Source organism: Danaus plexippus, assembly GCF_018135715.1.
Source record: "Danaus plexippus chromosome 13 unlocalized genomic scaffold, MEX_DaPlex mxdp_15, whole genome shotgun sequence".
Taxonomy (NCBI): Eukaryota; Metazoa; Arthropoda; class Insecta; order Lepidoptera; family Nymphalidae; genus Danaus; species Danaus plexippus.
Window position 1 is genome coordinate 926026 of NW_026869849.1, and position 19524 is coordinate 945549.

The window sequence follows — 19524 nt, forward strand, 5'->3', positions numbered from 1 at the left end:
AAACTAGACTTTTATTGTTATAAAATAGATACATATATTATTTTCTTAAATCATCGTTTTCTGGATACATGTAAGTCAAATTAAAATTAATCACTGGTTCGTTCGTTTCACAGTTTTGAAAAATAAATTTCCAAAAGAAAAAAATAATAATTTAATATTAACAATGTCGCGTGGGTCATAATTGATAATTCCGCTCCGCTTACATCATACCTCCGTTACGTCTGTATATATTGATAAGGTATCTTTCTTTCTCCGATATATATAAAAAATTTCACCTCAAGTCACGAAAAAATATAATAAAAAAAAAAAATAACTTCAACATGAAAATTCATAACTAACTATTATGAGCAGTCAAAAAAAACATGATTAAATTTAAGAGCTTTTTTTTTACTTCTGTTATTTATATATATATTATTATTAGATCTAAGATTTTCGCGAGTATTCATTTAAATGAAACTAGTATTGTTCGGATTTACTACGCGGATTTTATTATTTAAAAACTACATAATCCCGACGTTTCGGTTACTTTGCAGCAACCGTGATCGACCGTGACGTGACCTCGTCTGCCCGTGATCACGGTTGCTGCAAAGTAACCGAAACGTCGGGATTATGTAGTTTTTAAATAATAAAATCCGCGTAGTAAATCCGAACAATACTAGTTTCATTTATATTATTATTATTTTATTATTATTTATATATGTTCTATACAAACAAAAAAAATGCACAAACCTAAATTCTTCACCAATATATCTTTATCGTATACCTCATACAGCTTATCTCGATACTAGATGATAAACGGTATTACACTATAGAAATTTTATATACGAGCCAAGGGAAAATCCTAAATAATTTTTGCATTAAAAAAACACGATTAATCACAAAAAAATATATTCAAATTAATAAAGTTGGTCGTCTTAATGTGGGATCTCGTTTACAGATTTGCTATCGCGGACAACGCCTACAGATCGCTAGTGTACGAACACAGGGAACAATGTATATTGATTTCAGGTAAAAGATTTTCAACGATATTCGTAATATTTTTTATCTCAACTAGTTTGAGTACAACATTTCTAAATGTATTAGATATCTGCGCTTCAAACACTGTCACTAATAAGGGTACAAGTATAAAACATAACTCATCATTTTTTGACTCAAGTCAAAATACCGAGTCATGGGTTACGAGGTGAACCGCGACCCGGTCAAATTTACTTTGGTCAATATAGAAGAAAGTCGGATAATTTTCATTTACCTGCAGGTTTTCTGTTGATACAATTTTCTAAAACTCTTGATCTGATTGATGACTTAATTTTTTACAGAGTATTTACAGTAAGTTAATACCAAGTTTAGGAATTATGTATTTTTTGGTTAAAAAATTTAAAATTATTCTATTGATGTAAAAATAAACTGAATTACTTTTCATAAATTTTAGGGGAATCCGGTTCGGGTAAAACCGAGGCGTCCAAGAAAGTTCTCGAATACATCGCAGCTCGCACGAATCACCTGCACAATGTGGAGACCGTTAAAGACAAACTGCTTCAGAGCAATCCGCTCCTGGAAGCGTTTGGGAACGCCAAAACAAATAGAAACGACAACTCCAGTCGCTTCGGGAAGTACATGGACATACAGTTCAACTACGAAGGTGCACCTGAAGGTGGACACATCCTGAACTATCTGCTGGAGAAGTCTAGAGTTGTGAGTCAAATGGCCGGCGAGAGGAACTTCCACATATTCTACCAACTCCTGGCCGGTGGGGACAAGGAGCTGATGAAGCAGTTGAGGCTGCAAGGAAGATCGGAAGTCTACAAATACACTACCGACCTGGTAAGTATTATTAGAGAGAGTGAGGAGTTTGGACGGTGGAGGTGACCGTTTAAAACGGGTTAGATAGAGAGCCTTAAACCTACACCTGGGTCACAGGTCCCAGGCACAGTTGAAACTCCTCTCCCTGCAACCCGGCACCCGCACGGTGTATCCATTGAATGCTAAGAGGTTTCTTCACTCTGTACATTTATTAATGAGTCTTATGTACAATAGTTTCTGGACGTAAAAATTCAAACTTTCATTGATTAAGGACTTTTTTTATCGATATTAATAAACAGTGTCCAGTTAAAGATCAGTCATTTAATTAGTATAACCATCAAGATAATTTATTTGGTCAGACGTCAGCGAGTCAGAAAATGAACGACGCTGACCAGTTCCGCGTAGTGAGAGAGGCGATGAAGGTCATCGAAATAGGAGACAGCGAACAGCGCGAGATGTTTGAGATAGTCGCCAGCGTGTTGCATCTCGGCAACGTGAAGTTTGTTCAGAACGATAAAGGCTATGCTGAGATCCTCAACCACGACGCCAACAGCCAGAACGTGGCCGAGGTATTATTATTGTGGTATTAAGAATTACTAACAAATATTTTAAATCCTCATCGTACTTCAATAGTAACACAAACTGAACTGTACCAAAAAAAGCAATTACCTAACTTTATAAGTAAATCGCTATTACTGATCACATACATGATACAGCGACTTCTTATATTGGAAGTCGGAAATTCTACAATACGATTATGAACTTTACTATCTAATATTATTGAACAGCTTCTGAAAGTAAACACGACGAGATTGCGTGAAGCCCTAACGAGTAGGACGATCGAGGCTCGCGGGGACGTGGTCAACACGCCCCTGGACCTGGAGCAAGCTCACTACGCCCGGGACGCGCTCGCTAAGGCCATCTACGAGAAACACTTCGGCTGGCTGGTCGCCAGACTCAACGCCTCGCTGGCCCCCAGAGACAGAGACGCGAAAGCATCGGTCATCGGTATCCTGGACATATATGGATTCGAAATTTTCCCTAAAAACAGGTATCATAGTCTCATTTGTAATATTTATATTATTTTCAATAATAAACGATAGCACAGGACATTGTTATTTTGGTAGAAAAACGTCGAAGTTAATAATGATTGGGGTCGGTAAAGTTCAAACAACATGCGGAGTAAAACATTCGTTCTCGACAATTATAATATGATAGTACATATAATGAAAATTTGACCCAAAATCACTGATTGTCCCTGCAGCTTCGAACAGTTCTGCATCAACTTCTGCAACGAGAAGCTGCAACAGCTGTTCATCCAGCTGACACTCAAGTCGGAACAGGAGGAGTATCTGAGGGAAGGCATCGAGTGGGAGCCCATCGAGTACTTCAACAACATCGTCATATGTGACCTCATAGAAGAGAGGCATAGAGGTCCGACAGGAACTATTAACAACTCCTCGGCTAACGGGAAACTCTTACAACTAAAATAATATTATATTAAAGTAACCCTTTTAGTTGTTTGGTCTGTGTGTCATTCACTAACCAACAGCACTGAGCGCTACAAGCGGCGATGATTATTGTGGAAATATTGAAAACAAACTAATCTCAGATGCTTATATATATTTTTAATTTACCTGGTCACCGTCAGCTGTGACGCTGGTGTCATTGTCCCTGTTGTGATGCAGGCATCATATCCATCCTGGACGACGAGTGTCTCCGCCCCGGGGAGGCCAACGACCTCAGCTTCTTAGAGAAACTCTCCCAGAGACTGGACGGACATAAACACTTCAAGTCACACAAGAAGGTCGACTCCAAGACCCAGAAGCTGATGGGACGAGATGTGAGGAAATTTATCATTATTCGTATGAAGCAATACTTTGCGTGTAACTGATATCCGTAACTGCCTCCCACCGGCTGTCGTATACAGAGCAGTTGTTATGAACACAGTAGTATAGGCGCCATCAGAATTTATACGCCTTGCTGAGTAAAATTCACTTATTATGTTTTTTCTGTACAAATATTCGTTATACGGATCCGTTAAACGAGTTATTATGACAGAATATAAACGTTAGATAGGAATATTTAAATAGTGTATTTTTTTATGATTTATTCTGCCTTATTTATTGCTTATATAATATTTGACAGATTTTTTTTTGTGAGGAAGTTTGTTACTCTTAAAAACTAAAATAGTAATCATATTTTGTTTCTATGTATCTGATATGTCAGTCAGCATAGAGACTAAAGTTCCCGAGACAAGACGAGGTGTTGTACGAAGATGTCCGAATCAGGCGATAGATGGCGTTGATTGTTTATCTTTATTTTAAAAATACTTTCATTAATTATTTATTGTTTAATGTCTGAGAAAATGGTTTAATGTCCTACTGACGTAGTCATAAGCCTTACCTACAAATATACAATATAATACAGTGATTCTGTATAACCTGAATGAAATGAAATTAAATAAATTTATCTCTGAGATCAATTCCAAGTCCATGCGGACAAAGTTGCGGGCACAGCCTAGTTATAATTATAATTACATCAGATAATTCAGAGTGATATTTTGTAGGAATTTTGTCTGGTGCACTACGCGGGTGAGGTGACCTACAACGTGAACACTTTCATTGAGAAGAACAACGACCTTCTGTTCAGAGACCTGCAGGGACTCATGGCGGCCAGCGGAAATAACATCGTCGGCCGGTGCTTCAAGGTACCACCCACCACCGACCACCCACCACGGACCAATACTATACAGTCAAACCATATCAATAGTACCTACTATCGTATCATTTGAAAAAAACTTAAACCAAATTTCTCATACTTTACTTATCTAAATAATACTGCTTTCTATGAGCTTGTAAGTGGACGAGACATCTCGAAATTATTTAGGCTTTTCATTATATACTACTGACGTTTTGATTTTCACCTAACGATATTTAAACACTAAGCAGTCGAAATGAAAACTGTGATTGTGCCACATATATAACAAAAAAAACCATCAATTTGTTTCAGGACATGAATCTGATGAGCAAGAAACGTCCGGAGACAGCGGTGACACAGTTCAAGGTGTCCCTCAACGAGCTGATCAAGATCCTCAGCAGCAAGGAACCTTCATACATCCGGTGCATCAAACCCAACGACTTCAAAACACCCAGTGAGTTATTTTCATCCATTGGGACTTGGACTTTGTGGGCGTTGAACAAATATGAACCATATTCATAACGGGTCAGGGGTCATTATGACTTTGGAGTATTCTACCAAAGAAACTTCAATCATGGTAACGTCACATCAACTGGTTCCAAAACAGAACAGCTCAAAGACCAGAAAAAAATCGAAGCATCTTATATTTACAGATAATAAATCGTACGAAAATATTCTCTAGTAAATGTGTTGTGTTACTTAACAAATTTCAAACATATAAAAGTATGGTAAGTTGTGATGACTGATGTAAATATTGCAGTGCACTTCGACGACAAGCTGGTGTCCCACCAGGTGAAGTACCTGGGGCTGATGGAGAACCTCCGCGTGAGACGAGCTGGGTTCGCCTACAGGAGGCAGTACGACGCCTTCCTCGAGAGGTCACAATTCACGAATTACTGATATATGACTTAAAGCTACATTAATCTCATATGCTTCATACTTCAGGTGCCTTTCCATGCTCACATAGAAATATCTAATTTTATAGATACAAGTGCCTAAGCCCTGAGACTTGGCCCAACTACCGCGGCCCAGCGCGAGAGGGGGTCCAGAAGTTAGTGGCGGCGCTCCGATACGAGAAAGAGGAATACAGGATGGGCAAGTGAGTGACCTGGACGTTGATATTAAAACAAATATGGAAGAAGCGACAGCCTCGGGACAAACCTTCACATAAATAATTTGGTTCAATGCAAGACTTACATCGGAGGTTGTGTCTGTGATTTTAGCACAAGATACTATCGGCGACGCACAACTGCCAGTGATAATTCGTCTCTCAATTCTATTGTATTCCGGACTAACCGTATAATATGCAATAAACACAACCGTCACTCCGTGGTCTTAGTTGTTGGGCCAAAGTTTCAAAGTAAAACCGTTTTCCAGCACGAAGATATTCATCCGTTTCCCGAAGACGTTGTTCGAGACCGAGGACGCGTTCCAGATCAAGAAGAACGACATCGCCACCATCATACAGAGCCGCTGGCGAGGGTACAGGCAGCGGAGGAGGTATCTGGAGATGAAGCGGGCGGCGGTCATCATACAGAAGTGGGTGAGGAGGTTCCTCGCCCAGAGACTGAGGGAGAGGAGGAGGCGGGCCGCTGACGTCATCAGGGCCTTCATCAAAGGTTAGCGTCAAGAGAGCAGCGGTATCACAGTTTCAGAACGGAATTCGCAAATTCCACGGCAATTTAAACAAATGTCGTTAACACGTCTTTAGTCTGTTTAAACCAGCGTACTCTTCCTTCGTATAACTTTTTGTTTGGAACAAATTGAACAGACATGTTGATTGAGAACGGTTAATCAATTTTGAAGGTTTCATCACCCGCAACGGTCCAGAGACGGTGGAGAACCGACGTTTCCTCGGCATCGCGAAGGTACACTGGCTGAAGCGCCTCGCGACTCAGCTGCCCAAACACCTGCTTGACCTTTCCTGGCCGCCCTGCCCCGCCACGTGTCAGGACGCCTCCAAACAACTCCACAAGCTACACCGACTACATCTAAGCAGGAAGTACCGCCTGGCATTGTCCCCGGAAGATAAGAAGCAATTTGAATTGAAGGTGCTGGCTGAGGCCATGTTCAAGGGTAAGGGACGATCAGGGAAACGAGATTATTATATGGATGTACATAAAAATAATCGGATTCTCAGCGATTTCGAAGTCTCGAAGTGACTAGACCATTGATATCTTATCCTTGTTTGATCGTTGGTTACTGTCTAACTCAGGTAAGAAGAACAGTTACAACAGCAGCATCCCGGAGCGGTTCGTCGCGGACAGACTGTCTGAAGAACAGCGAGTATTGAGAGACACGTTCATGGCCTCGCCCGCCTGGCCGGCGCAAGAGAAACTCATTGTACGTTAACTCTGTATATTTGGCAAATGATAAAGTGGCCCAAAACAGCTACGACGCTCACTAACCTAACTCCTGTCCATATAAGACCTCAATGATCATTTCACTAACTTTCAAATCGCTATCAGGATTTATCTTCAACATTCTGTAGGCTGCTAAATATAATTTCTGATAACCGTAAACTTTCTCATGTAACCAATTCTCAATAGTATCTCCACAGACGTGGAGCAGGTTCTTCCTGTGAGGATCCATAACCTGACCTAATTCCTGTGCTATAATCGTGCAGTACTCGTGCGAGGCGGTGAAGTACGACCGGCGCGGGTACAAGCCCCGGCCGCGGTCGCTGGTGGCGTCGGACGCGGCGCTGTACGTGCTGGACGCGGGCTCGCGGAAGATGTTCAAGGTGAAGCACCGCCTGCCGCTCGACAAGCTGCGAGTCGTCCTCACCAACGAGAGCGACGGACTGCTGCTGGTCAAAATACCGCAGGACCTCAAGAAGGATAAGGTAGGGGGAGACGCTTAGAAACACTCTCTTGGTTCGCTGACGAATTATGTTAATTGAGTGATTATGAAGCTGTATCTCTTAATAAAGAAAAGTTAGTTGTTTAGAATGAGATCAAATAAGTCAAAAGATTTTTTTCCATACAAGATTTTTTTTGTGCTATCCTACTTTTGCTTAGAACTAATTGTATGGAACTTGGTGAGGATGATTTCGTTTAAACGTGAGAGTCAACCAGGATCGTGAAGTTAGTAATGTTTGGGTTTCTTGTGTATATCTTATAGACCGTATTTTTTTCATGTTTTCTATTCAGAGATATTTATTACAACGACTTGTCGGAAAGAATATATAAAAGCCAAAAGAGAGGCTAGAACTTTCTTCCTTTTACAAGTCTTGTGGTGTCAGTATAATAATGCAAATTCTTATAACACAATGTATTGTTTCCAGGGCGACCTCATAATGTCCGTGACGCACTTGATCGAAGCCCTCACCATCGTCACCGACTACACCAAAAAACCGGAAATCATCGAGATAGTTGACACCAGGACGTGAGGATATTAACACTCGTATACTACACAACAAACAGTTTGCTGCTTCAGTAAAGCCAATATTCACATCCCAGTAGATGGCTAGCTTCTGCGGCGGTTATCTGGTTTAATAGAAAAATCATACTGAAACTTTCCCTTCTAAAGAAACCCTCAGATATATTGTCCATCTTCATCTAAAAATATGGAATCGGTTGAGGTCCAAACCATTGTCACATTTGGAATAGAGGCTGTTTCTGAACTCTGCGTACCGGATTTTCCATCTTCCACATTCACCTTACATTAAAAGAAAATGCCTCACAAATTTATATAATAAATATCGTTTAAGACTCATATTAATCAGATGTTTGTATTTCAGCATCGCTCACAACCTGGTGAACGGTAAGCAGGGTGGTACCATCGAGGTGACGCAAGGCACGCAGCCCGCCATCCACCGCGCCAAGAGCGGCAACCTGCTAGTTGTGAGTCATCACATTTCGTACATTCTGTTCACAAAAAAATAATATAACACTATAGTTGGTCAGTCGTTTTAAATATGGCCTTCATCCGCGCAAACACGTGCACACTATATTCTGCCAGTGTCGTGTAATATAACACTATGTTGGTAACTTTTCGGCCGAAACGTCACTTTGACGTTAGAATCGTCACTTGATAAACTAACCCATATAACATTAATGTTTGAATGAAGCTACAAAAATATATATCATCATTTAACTATTTATGTTCTATTTAAAATGTACTTCAGATTTCACAAATTCGTCTAACTGTTACAGGTTAAAGAAATTATCTTATAGTTATCTGCAATTTATAAAATAATCAAATTAATTCACTAACTCTTATTATATCTTTCAGGTGGCATCCCCATAGAGACCAGTATTTGAATAGGAACTGTATTTTTGAAGCAACAGTCAAAATGTAGCGGTATTCTTAAAGTCCTCTCTATGTTACGATTCTGTTATAAAACCTGTTTCGAAAAATAATGTTTTATACGAAGAGTATTTCTATTTATTTGTAACCGACATTATTAAGTGTTCATATAACTACTGCCTTTTCTTATACATATAATAGCTCGTCTAGTTAATTTATGACGTATGAACTACCAACGGCTAATAATTGTTTTGCTGATAAGATGTATTCCCATTTACTAATTATAATTTATTTTTCATTAGATATATTTTTTTGACTACGACTTTACTATTACATTTCAGTCTTTTTAATATATATTATTTAAATAATAAATTAAGTATGTCGTACAAAGTACTTATAAAGTAGGTAACACACGCCAGAAATATAGATGAATTTTACGGAACGTGTAGCACCTACTTTTCCTGTTGGAAATTAAAAAAAAAATACTTAGTGTTTATTTACAAATCCGATTATATATTGACACGTTATTTTAGGCTTTAGTAAGCTGAATCGAAGGTGCCTCTGTTAATGTAGAAATAAAGCTTGTGCGGACTCCTGGAGTCTGGGAGCTAGACAACTGTCAAGTGATTTTTATAACCAAAAAGGGTTACCAGATTTTTTAATTAGCTTACTAATCGTAGTTTACTCCGGTTTGCCATAAGTTTATATAACATAAGTGCCTTCTCGTTCTAAGCAAGTTCCTTTGTAGTCAATTTATGAAATATATGTATTTTTAAAAATGCTTTCTTATTTATCCCCTCGAGATAACATTACACCGATTGAAGTGAACTCAAATATTTTAAAGTCAACTCTAGGTTACGGAGTTTGTAAATTGAAAAAAAATAATAATAAAACAAACATAAATAAATAAGTCATAATTCATTGCACTTTATTTATAAAAAAGATAGGTACATCTTTACATATGAAAATCAACTAAAACAATCCAGAGTTATGGCGACACTGAACCAGTCTCGATTTAAAATATAACCAAGCAATTAAAACAGTTGGCAACTTCGGCTTTAAAAATGACAGCACCGTACGACTCGCCGTACGGTTACACTAACATACCAACACTATTTACACAACTTCACATAGTTTAAGTATATAAATATATTTATCTATTAAAAATATATATTTTTCTAAATAATTATCAACCTTACATTTTCAACACATCAAGCATCTCCTGAACTCCGGATTATTAATCCATATTCTATATATTTACAAGGAACTTTTCGTATGTTACGTTATTGGAATAGAATTTACGGAAGATAATAAAGGTATACAAGTTACAGTCACATTTTATTTACTCAATTACAATATATTTGAAACGAGAATAAATTAACTAACAATTTACAAAATAAATTACATTAGTCACCTTCTACAAGTCATTCCATCTTGTCCTCGACTTGAACTTGGGACTGTTTGGAGACAATTGGATAGTCAGTTAGTGTAATGGAAATAATAGTTTAACAACTTCCTACTCGATGTTTAAAAGCAAATTATATTAAATTTACAGCCTTTTTAATATTGTAAATTATGCATTATTATTTAAATATAGGCTGAGATAAAATATCTTGCAATAAATGCATCCAAGACTGCTTACACACAGGTCGATTGTGACCAGCTATATAGAATATTGATATTGCTAGATATAATCTTTAATTTCATATCTACTAGTGCATCTTGAAGGGAAATGTAATGTCCGCTATACTTTTCTTGTATAAAAATAAAACATTATCAATTCCATTGATATATACACAATCAGTTACACGAGTGTACACAATGTTGTGATGAAATAGCTATGTCTAATATATAATTGTACTAGCTTACTCTTGTATTAAGGCAGTATGGAAAGACCAGCACGATAGCCAATATATTATATTTACAAATCAATAGTGCCAATCACGACATGTACGTAGACATTAAGGTCAATAAAAATGGTGGTCGGTTCAGAATATAGAAGCATTATTATTTATTTATGCAAACATTTTTAAACTATCGTCAATATTAAAAGAGCATTAATCTAGAATCGCCATGTCTAACAGTTCTGATACATGATTTCTAAACGTTACACAATCACCTCGCCCAACAAACACAACACAACATACAACCGGAGGTAAGGATAACTAACTACCAATAACAAAATTTCCTTAACACTATATACGAAATATATTTACATCATTATATACACAAGACTATCATACACCTCCCCGTCCGCGTGTGAGAGTTAGCGCCGTTACATCCTTTGGTCATCATATGATTTTGGTATTCGCAAAGATTTTTCAAATCATTGTATCTGGAAAATTCTAAAATTATTTGGAGACGTGCTATAAGAAATCATTAAAACGCAACCCAATACAAAACTCAGGCGCCATATTAGTCCCTCTTTATTTAAAATATAAGAACAGTGAGCTACTTCATGTTTTGTGTCACAATGAAGCAAAAATTTTCAAATAATTTTACACACACAAATAAAAGCTATTATTGTCTTATCTATAACTGATAGTAGTCTAACTGTTCTCATCTCTATACATTGTATTCTCACTAATAATGTAAGTGGCAAAGTACCATCACAAGAAACGATATATGTCTTTGTAAGCGGAGTCAAGCTCGGCTCATAGTCTATTTCAAGCACAAACAAGCACTGTAAACGGTCCCCCCAGTATTGTAACACTGACTAGCAGCAACCCGTCCCCACACTCCACGAGTGTCACAGCCTCTTACTACCGGTAGTAACCATAGTAGTAGTACTCCAAATACTATTTAACTTGTCCGACAGGTTCCGGGTTAGTCTCTGACTTGATATCACTTTTGAAACTCGATTCAGAGTTCTCATCCTGTGTGAATGTATAGGATTTAGGTTTCGACGACTGTTCCTGTTCCCTCTGCTGCCGCCGGCGTTGCTTCGACCAGAGCTCGTGACAGTCTTGCCATGTCGGTAGCTCCGGGGCCGGCATTCTGAAATTAAATATTTTATAAATTAGTCATATATTTCAGCCAGTATCACACAAAGCGAGAAATTTTACGATACTATTTTTTGAAAAATAATATCTCGAAAAAATATATTTACCGTTAACTATCGGTATAATAAGTCGCGCAGAAATAAAAAAATATATATAAAAACAAAACTTATACTCGTTCATTGGTTGGATAAAAGAATTATGATAAGTCCATGCACTCACTGATCCGGGACAACATTCTTCAGCCACACGCTCTTCAGCGCGTCGTCCGCCGTGATTCGCTTGTCTGGATCTAGCTCCAGCATACGATCCAACAGCTGTAGAGCCGCTGGTGGCATAAACGCAAACTGTTCCCGAACACACCGCTTGTGGAAACGTTTGGGCCGCAGTGTGTGCCAGAGGGGCAGCTTCACCACGTTGGGCCACACTCCCGGCGCTGGAGTGCCACAGATGCGAGATATCATCTCCAATTGCATCATCTCCGTGTTAGCCTTCAATGTATAATATAGATTTAGGCAACAAAATATATAATTGAATATTTTAATTATATTATGTACATACATATGAGAAGACAATGGTATAAACTATTATCTTATTAATAACTACTGACCCAATATACATATCACGTGTAATTTAAACAAAGCTTAAATGTTAAAGACATCATTTTTTACTTGGCATATATTTATATGATTGGTCAGTGAAGTATATCTTAGTCTATACACAGAATCTGGTGGATAATATCTTATACAAGACTGGTACTTGTGAACCTCTATACCTGGAACAGCGGGTGTTTCAGGAACAGCTCGCCCAGTATACATCCCATGGACCACACATCCACAGCGGGGCCATATCGTTCCTCTCCTAACAATAGCTCTGGTGGTCTATACCACAGTGTGATAACTTTGTTAGTGTATGGCCGAGCTCTGTCCTCGGCTGACCACAGTCGAGCCAGACCGAAATCCCCTAGCTTTACTTCCCCTCTGAAATATTTCATAATTAGTAAGACAAAAAATATAAATTGTTTTTATAATTCAAAGAAGTAAGGTCGGCTTTATATATATTCAAATTTTTGTCGTATTCAACCTTATAAAAATAATCTTTTTTCATCACATTCAGTTCTTTTACAGTGCTGAGTGCAGTATAGATAAGTTATCAACACTAAGATAACATTTTTGTAATTATTTTTAACAATCTTGGATTCATTACTACATGTTATAAGCCTTAATAGGTATGTAACACACAAAACTGAACCTGTTTACATGATATATGGAAACTTTTTAAATATTTTTATTAAACATGCATCTTAAATAGTTGTTTTGATAATATGATACCAACTCACTTATTGTTCATTAATATATTACTGCATTTGATGTCTCGATGTAGAAAATTCTTGCGATGACAGTACGCCAGTCCGTCTAACAGCTGACGCATTATGGATGCGTTATGTGACTCGGTGAAGTCTACCATCTTCGACTCCAAGAGACCCATGAGGTCGTGGTCCATGTATTCAAACACCAGATAGAACGAGCCCTTGTCCTAGGAAGAGATAGAATCGAAGACATTATGATTATTTTCTCAAGAATCTGTCTTTGTAATTTAAACCTACCTTTCTGAAATCCATGGCGTCCTGTTTATCGGTAACGATCTCTCTCAGATTAACAATGTTCTTGTGATTGAGTTGTCTCAGAATCTTAATTTCTCTGACAGCGGTGATGGGAAAGCCTTCTTTTTCGTTCTCCAACCTCACCTTCTTCAGTGCTACGAGTTGGGCCGTGTTTTTGTCGCGCGCTTTATATACTTGACCGTACGTGCCTTCGCCTATTTGAGTTATTACCTACAAAAGGGCGTCGAGTTTATCAATTAATTATAAAACCCTTCAAGTTAAGGTGTGTACACATACTTTCCATTGATATATTTGTTACTGTTTACTATGAAACAAGTATACAATAAAACGGAATAATTCAATAATATATTAAAGTCTCATTAGAACCGCTGTCTGTTAACTGATATGTATAAGCAATGTCCATATATAATGTTAGTGTTAGTCGTGCACGTGTAATACTTTCACTATTTCTAAATTACCTGGAAACCGTCCACACATTTCTCGCCCCAGTCCTTGGCGTGGTGTGTCGGAGTCGCTACCGGGACAACCTTAGACCCTCGGCGTTTCAGAATACGCGGCCTCTTCAGTTTAGATCCCGCCTATTAATATATATTTAGTGAATGATTAGACTGGCTTGGTACATTTTTAATTTATTTACAATAATAATGTTATATAATGTTTTTATTCATGTCACAACGGAACCTTTAAAGAATTGCCAAAGTTTCTGTCATAGTGATTTAAAAAATAATTAGTTAACCCCCTTTGTAAACCGATTCACATAAATAAGCTCGTATATACTATAACATATAGTAAATGCTAATAGTTTCTTGTTGGCTATATTACATACATCGGCCTGCCTCCTGCCGCTGAACACGTGTGAGTATTGATCCCTGTGTGTGGGAGGACGCGCGGGCGGAGTGGACCCGTCCAATTCGTCCCCGCTCAGCTCCTCTGACCCAGGGATCACTGTAACAAAAACGCAATTTGCTGGATATTTTGAAAATATACATCAACGTATAGTTGTGAAATATTTTTTATTGTATGATAATAGCTCGTTTATTATACAAACTCGAACCCACCTGGCGGCATCGGTAAATTCATAATACCGGTTCTCTTAGGTTTTTCCGGTTTCTTGACGGGACTTGGGGACGGCGTGCTCAATGGACTGTCGTTGGCGAGGGTCTTTAAATCTTCGACCTGAGATAATCGTGATATTTAAATTTTTCTTTTAATTATTATTCATTAAATCTTGGTGATGTCTAATCTTAATACCTGAGTATTGGGCGGCATGGGCAGTTTCGTAAGGCTTTTTGGTTTCGGCGGAGGCGGTTGCTGGCTATTCATAAAGACGCCCTCTACCACGCTCCCACCCACCTTTGGGAGGGGCGGTAAAGTGGACGCGGCGCTTGGTAGGGGGGCGGGCGGTGTGACGGGAACTTTTTGAGTCTGAAGTAGAGTAGTAGAGTATCAATTAATATTTATCACGAAAGAATCTCAAAAGTTATTAAAAAACGCAAACACAAACAAAAAAACTATGTATAGTTTATAACCATGTATATTAGAGATTATATATGTATATATATATATATATATATATCTTCTAAAGTTAAATTTCTTTCTTGACCTTTAAAAATCACATTATTTAAAGGTGAGTCAGGGATGATTTTACTTCATACATATATAATTTATATCCCACCTCAGAGCTATTAGAATTCTCATTAGCTTCCCCATTGGTAGTTGCGTTTGTTTGCTGGGCAGCTTGGGGCTCAGCCTCTGCTGGTTGAGCATTGGATTCCTCTGAAGTCTGCACGGGCATTGGAATGTCAACTACATCCGACTTAGAGTTCTCACCATTCTCCTTTGAACTCTGAAAAATATAGTATTATAATATTAATAGTTACTTAAAAAAAGAATATTAATTCACTTATAAGTTTTGTCTCCATTTTATATATTATAGTAATTATATTTCCTTCAACCGGGATTTTGTTTTCACATCTAGCAACACTCACCTGCAAGCTATCCGCATTATCGGCCAGGTCTTCTGTTGGCGCATCAGTGTTGGTAACTGAAGCACTACTTGAGGCAGCTCCCTGTGATTCTTCTTTCTGTTCTAATATTTCTTGTAGTTTCTGTATATATTTTTAAATATTACATTATACAGTCACCCATGTATATGTGCATGTCGTTATTAATAGGCTAGTGTATACCTTGGCACGCTTGTGTTTGTCTTTAACAAGTTCCGCAAACAAACTGGTATCGCTAATCTTTTCTTTGAAGTCAATTTTTCTCTGTAACAGTGTGGGTGGACTCGGGGATTCATGTTTACTCCTGAAAACAGAAAATGTAAATTTTAGTTTTTACATTTCTGTTGACATTATCTTATTTTCTTAAAAATATTATAAAAACAAATTAGTTATGCAATAAGTAATCTCCTATTGAATGTTACTATATTTTTAATATGAATAAAAAATATTTAGTATTTATTTTGTTCAAATTATATGCTAAAGCATTAATATAAACATAATCAAATATGTAGTGTAGGATCTAGACTACATATATATATATATATATATATATATATATATATAGAAGCATTGTCACCTGTGCCTGTCTCTGGGGATGTCTGAATGTCTCGGACGATGTCGTGGAGGTGATGATGAACGGCGTCTCGAACGTGACCCAGAACGGCGACGCTTCAATGACGACCTACTGTGAGATCTACAACAGGAACAAAACTTATATTTTTTACATTAACTTCGATATATTTAAACTACTTCGCACTAACCGTGATTGAGGGAAAAGGTACATAACTTTTTATCTTAATGAAAGTACGTTATTAAGCTCAATTTCTCGAAAATTAAAAATGTTGTAGTATCCACGACCAACTGTTCTTTTTTTCTTATATAGCAAATATTATTTACCCAAACAATCCTATGAACAAACCTATTCGTTTCCGAACTTTATAGAATGGGAAATTGACTATTAAATAATCTTTAATACATTAACTAGTAGTACAGTAGTACCATCGACGATTTTCCATGAAACCAAAAACATTAATATATCATTTTTTTTTTTACTGTGTAAGTGTTAGTTGTCGAAGTCGGAGTTATAATCAAGTCCATAAACTAAAATCAAGAGCCATTTTTACTTCGTTATTGAGAAATAGCATGGTATATGGGATTCCCCGGGATAGTCATCAATACGCACTGATACGCCCATCACAGTCGTTACTTGAACCGGGAGAGATGAGGTTGTTTGTCATTCAAACAAGGGTCCTGTGACATTAGCACCAACTCAAGTCAAGCTATAATATATGTCATCACCCACCGATGATGGACCTTCTCCCTGTGTCTCTCCCTGTCTCTACTGCGTCGTCTCCGAGGCGAGCGGCGGCGATGACGTCTCGGACTGTAGTCACGGCTTCGCGATTCGTGGACTGGGGAGTCTGGATAATACATACACAGACAAATCATTTTTTTTTTCTTAAAGAAGCAAAAGATATACTTCTTTTTGATCAGAGACAATATAAAAATTATCGTATATTTAAGGCGGGTATTTTTAATTTATTCATGTATTAAATGTTATTAATCAAATTATGTTTTTAAACGTGGAAATTTAGTATGGCCATGGAATAACATTTGTAAACTTAAACATAATACTAGTTAGAATTAAGAAATAAATTAAAGAAAATATACAATTATAATACAGAAACCAAATTGTGTAGAAGAAATATACTAAGTTATGACATTCTCAATCTCTTATGCTAAATCTCTTGCGAACCAACTCAGGACACGCCATTAACATACAGTGGGTAATAGCTACCAATATCATTTCTTCTTATTCAAGAAATTTAAAATTTATACAGTTATTTATAGAAATATTATTATCTCTATTTCCCATAATGCAACATACCAGATATAACCATGATTTCATTAGAGATGCGCTGTTCGTGCCAGTAGTCGCGTCTCCTGTCGTAGTCCTGTTCTGTATCTGAATCAATAGTAACGGTCTCATGGTAGGGAGGCGCCAGGGGTGTGTGAGGAGTTGTAGACTTCTGCCTCCTCCTGCTGTAGTAGTGTATCATAGTACAGGTTATATTATAATCAAACAATGCTCGAACAATACAAGAATTAAAAAAATATAATTATGTAACATTACTTGATCTAAATACACCATCAAAGTTTAAACACTACAATTTAACTGACTCACCATAAATCAATACTGTGAGCATAAAAAGAACAGAATCATTAGTACACAGACCGTTACAATGTTGCGGTATACAGACATTTTAAACAATCATACAGTTTTGCATCAAGGAAATAAATCAAACATTATAACAGCATTTTCGTTAGAGATAATATGAATTATTATTTCCAACAAACAAATCATTTAGTAGGAAATGTAACAGGACCATGAATTAATTATCAAAGTTGAGACATTGTCTTTCAAATCATATAGTAATAGCCAATCTTTATTAGAGGCTATAGAGAGATAGAAAAAAATTAAGTACGAAAATAAACCTTATTAATATAGAATAAAGTGTCTCTGTAGTAATTGTTAACTATTTAACAAAACATTTAGCAAAATTTTATTTAGATCTCTATAGAAATGATTATTACATTTTTGGAGTTGTTACATAGATAAAATAAATTACTTGTATATTTGTACACAAACCACTCTTGTACAAAAGTTAACATTTTATAGGGTGATTTAAACACAAATATGTAACATGTAAGAAGTTTCTTTGAATATCTCACCTAATAATAGGAGATCTCTCTGGATGTGGCGAGAATGGGATAACATTGTGCATAGATGGTTCACGGTGAATGGGTCGGTGTCGAGGTGACACCTCATGCCTCAGCGGAGGTGTTGAGGGCGACACTGGGGAACAGGAACCGTTCCGTAATGGAGATGATCCCTTTTCCCACTCGCTGACTGGCACCTGGGTGTACCGTTGTGGAGTCAAGGGCCGAAGTGGTGTACAAGTTGGTACAATATCACCAGGAGACAAGCTCTCTAGACTGGCTGAGCGTGACCTGTGTTTGGACTTCTTCTTTTTCTTCTTCTTGTCTTTCTTTCGCTTCTCCTTCTTCTTCTTATATCGGGAATGATCATCGAAGTCTGGGACTGGCTCCTCGTATTCAACGCCTCGTCTCTTCCTTGCCGTGGAAGAGGAATCACGAGTGAGGCTGTATTCCTCGACCACACGTCGGCTGCTAGTCGTCACAGATATCTTGTTATCAAGGAAAGTACGTATAGGGTGCGATTTTCTCGTTCTGTCCAAGTCGTCTGCAATGTGCCGACCGATGGAACTGGCTTCACTCTCTATCTCACCGGCCTCCGGGGCCGACAGATCCTCGGAGCTGACATCGGAATATTCCACCAGAGGTTTCATGGAGTTACTAGTAGCATATGACTGTTCATGGGAGCCCGAATGACTCCTATACTTCTTGTGTGCGCGCTTCTTATGCTTTTCCTTGTGGTGCTTACTGTGTCTCTTCTCGTAACCGCGCTCCATAGTGACAGTGGGCGGCTTCCGCCCAAAAAACTCTTCACATCACATGAACTGGAAACATGAAATACTGTTTCACTAAACACTGTATTTATTATTATAAATTATCTAACATTCCGTAAAAGGTCACCGAGCTTAACAGACTCAATTATCAAAAAAATATATTTATACACTAAATAGTATTAAAACTATAAAATATATGAAATACAACACGATTATTAACACTACAATAAAATAAACAAAAGAACTTACCTCAACAAAAAACGGACATGGGTCCGTCGAAGGCACGGTTCTTATTATTGCAAAATTCTTTTTCGGTTTAGATAGGATTTATTTAACATAGATTTCAGAGGCTTTAGTCGACAATATATAATAATTCTAAATGTTTATTGCTTTGGTATCTTTATTTTGCTAATCATGATCATAGATTGCGCATAATTCATGTAATTACATCGGATTCTTTTAATGCGAATTCGAGAACGTCGATTGCTAGTCAGCCATTTGCTTTTTCATTTAATTTCATCATCATATAGTGAGTGTGGACTGCTTAAAAAATAATTTAAAATCGATTTTTTTTTGATTGAATAGATAGCCCTTAAATCGATTATATCCGAAATAAGTGCCACTTATTTAAAATAAGATGAAGACATTTTATGACA

At 37.4% G+C, this 19524-nt stretch overlaps 2 protein-coding genes across 4 annotated transcripts in view; one reads left to right on the forward strand and one right to left on the reverse strand.

Annotated features, from left to right (window-relative positions):
- Positions 1–9530, forward strand: part of LOC116769989 (unconventional myosin IC) — a 28364-nt gene extending 18834 nt beyond the window's left edge. For all 3 annotated transcript variants that reach the window (XM_061527882.1, XM_061527884.1, XM_061527883.1), the window contains 17 exons: positions 938–1008; positions 1430–1821; positions 2160–2369; positions 2589–2851; positions 3065–3234; positions 3489–3643; positions 4370–4510; positions 4813–4954; positions 5261–5378; positions 5486–5599; positions 5878–6119; positions 6307–6576; positions 6716–6843; positions 7127–7345; positions 7787–7887; positions 8243–8345; positions 8737–9530. In XM_061527882.1, coding sequence (XP_061383866.1) covers positions 938–1008; positions 1430–1821; positions 2160–2369; positions 2589–2851; positions 3065–3234; positions 3489–3643; positions 4370–4510; positions 4813–4954; positions 5261–5378; positions 5486–5599; positions 5878–6119; positions 6307–6576; positions 6716–6843; positions 7127–7345; positions 7787–7887; positions 8243–8345; positions 8737–8751 — 2854 coding nt within the window. In that variant the 3' untranslated portion in view covers positions 8752–9530. The remainder of the gene's footprint in view (positions 1–937; positions 1009–1429; positions 1822–2159; positions 2370–2588; positions 2852–3064; positions 3235–3488; positions 3644–4369; positions 4511–4812; positions 4955–5260; positions 5379–5485; positions 5600–5877; positions 6120–6306; positions 6577–6715; positions 6844–7126; positions 7346–7786; positions 7888–8242; positions 8346–8736) is intronic.
- Positions 9531–9654: 124 nt separating this feature from the next.
- On the reverse strand, positions 9655–19387 carry LOC116769956 (cyclin-dependent kinase 12). The gene is made up of 17 exons (XM_032661191.2): positions 19118–19387; positions 18111–18919; positions 17266–17420; positions 16681–16798; positions 15955–16071; positions 15561–15681; positions 15363–15482; positions 15050–15220; positions 14626–14799; positions 14433–14550; positions 14201–14319; positions 13833–13952; positions 13357–13584; positions 13090–13286; positions 12526–12730; positions 11973–12241; positions 9655–11748 (listed from the first exon to the last, which is right to left on the reverse strand). The coding sequence occupies exons 2-17, from the start codon at positions 18869–18871 to the stop codon at positions 11550–11552; spliced, it is 3192 nt and encodes a 1063-aa protein (XP_032517082.1). The 5' UTR covers positions 18872–18919; positions 19118–19387; the 3' UTR covers positions 9655–11549.
- Between the last annotated feature and the right edge of the window lie 137 nt (positions 19388–19524).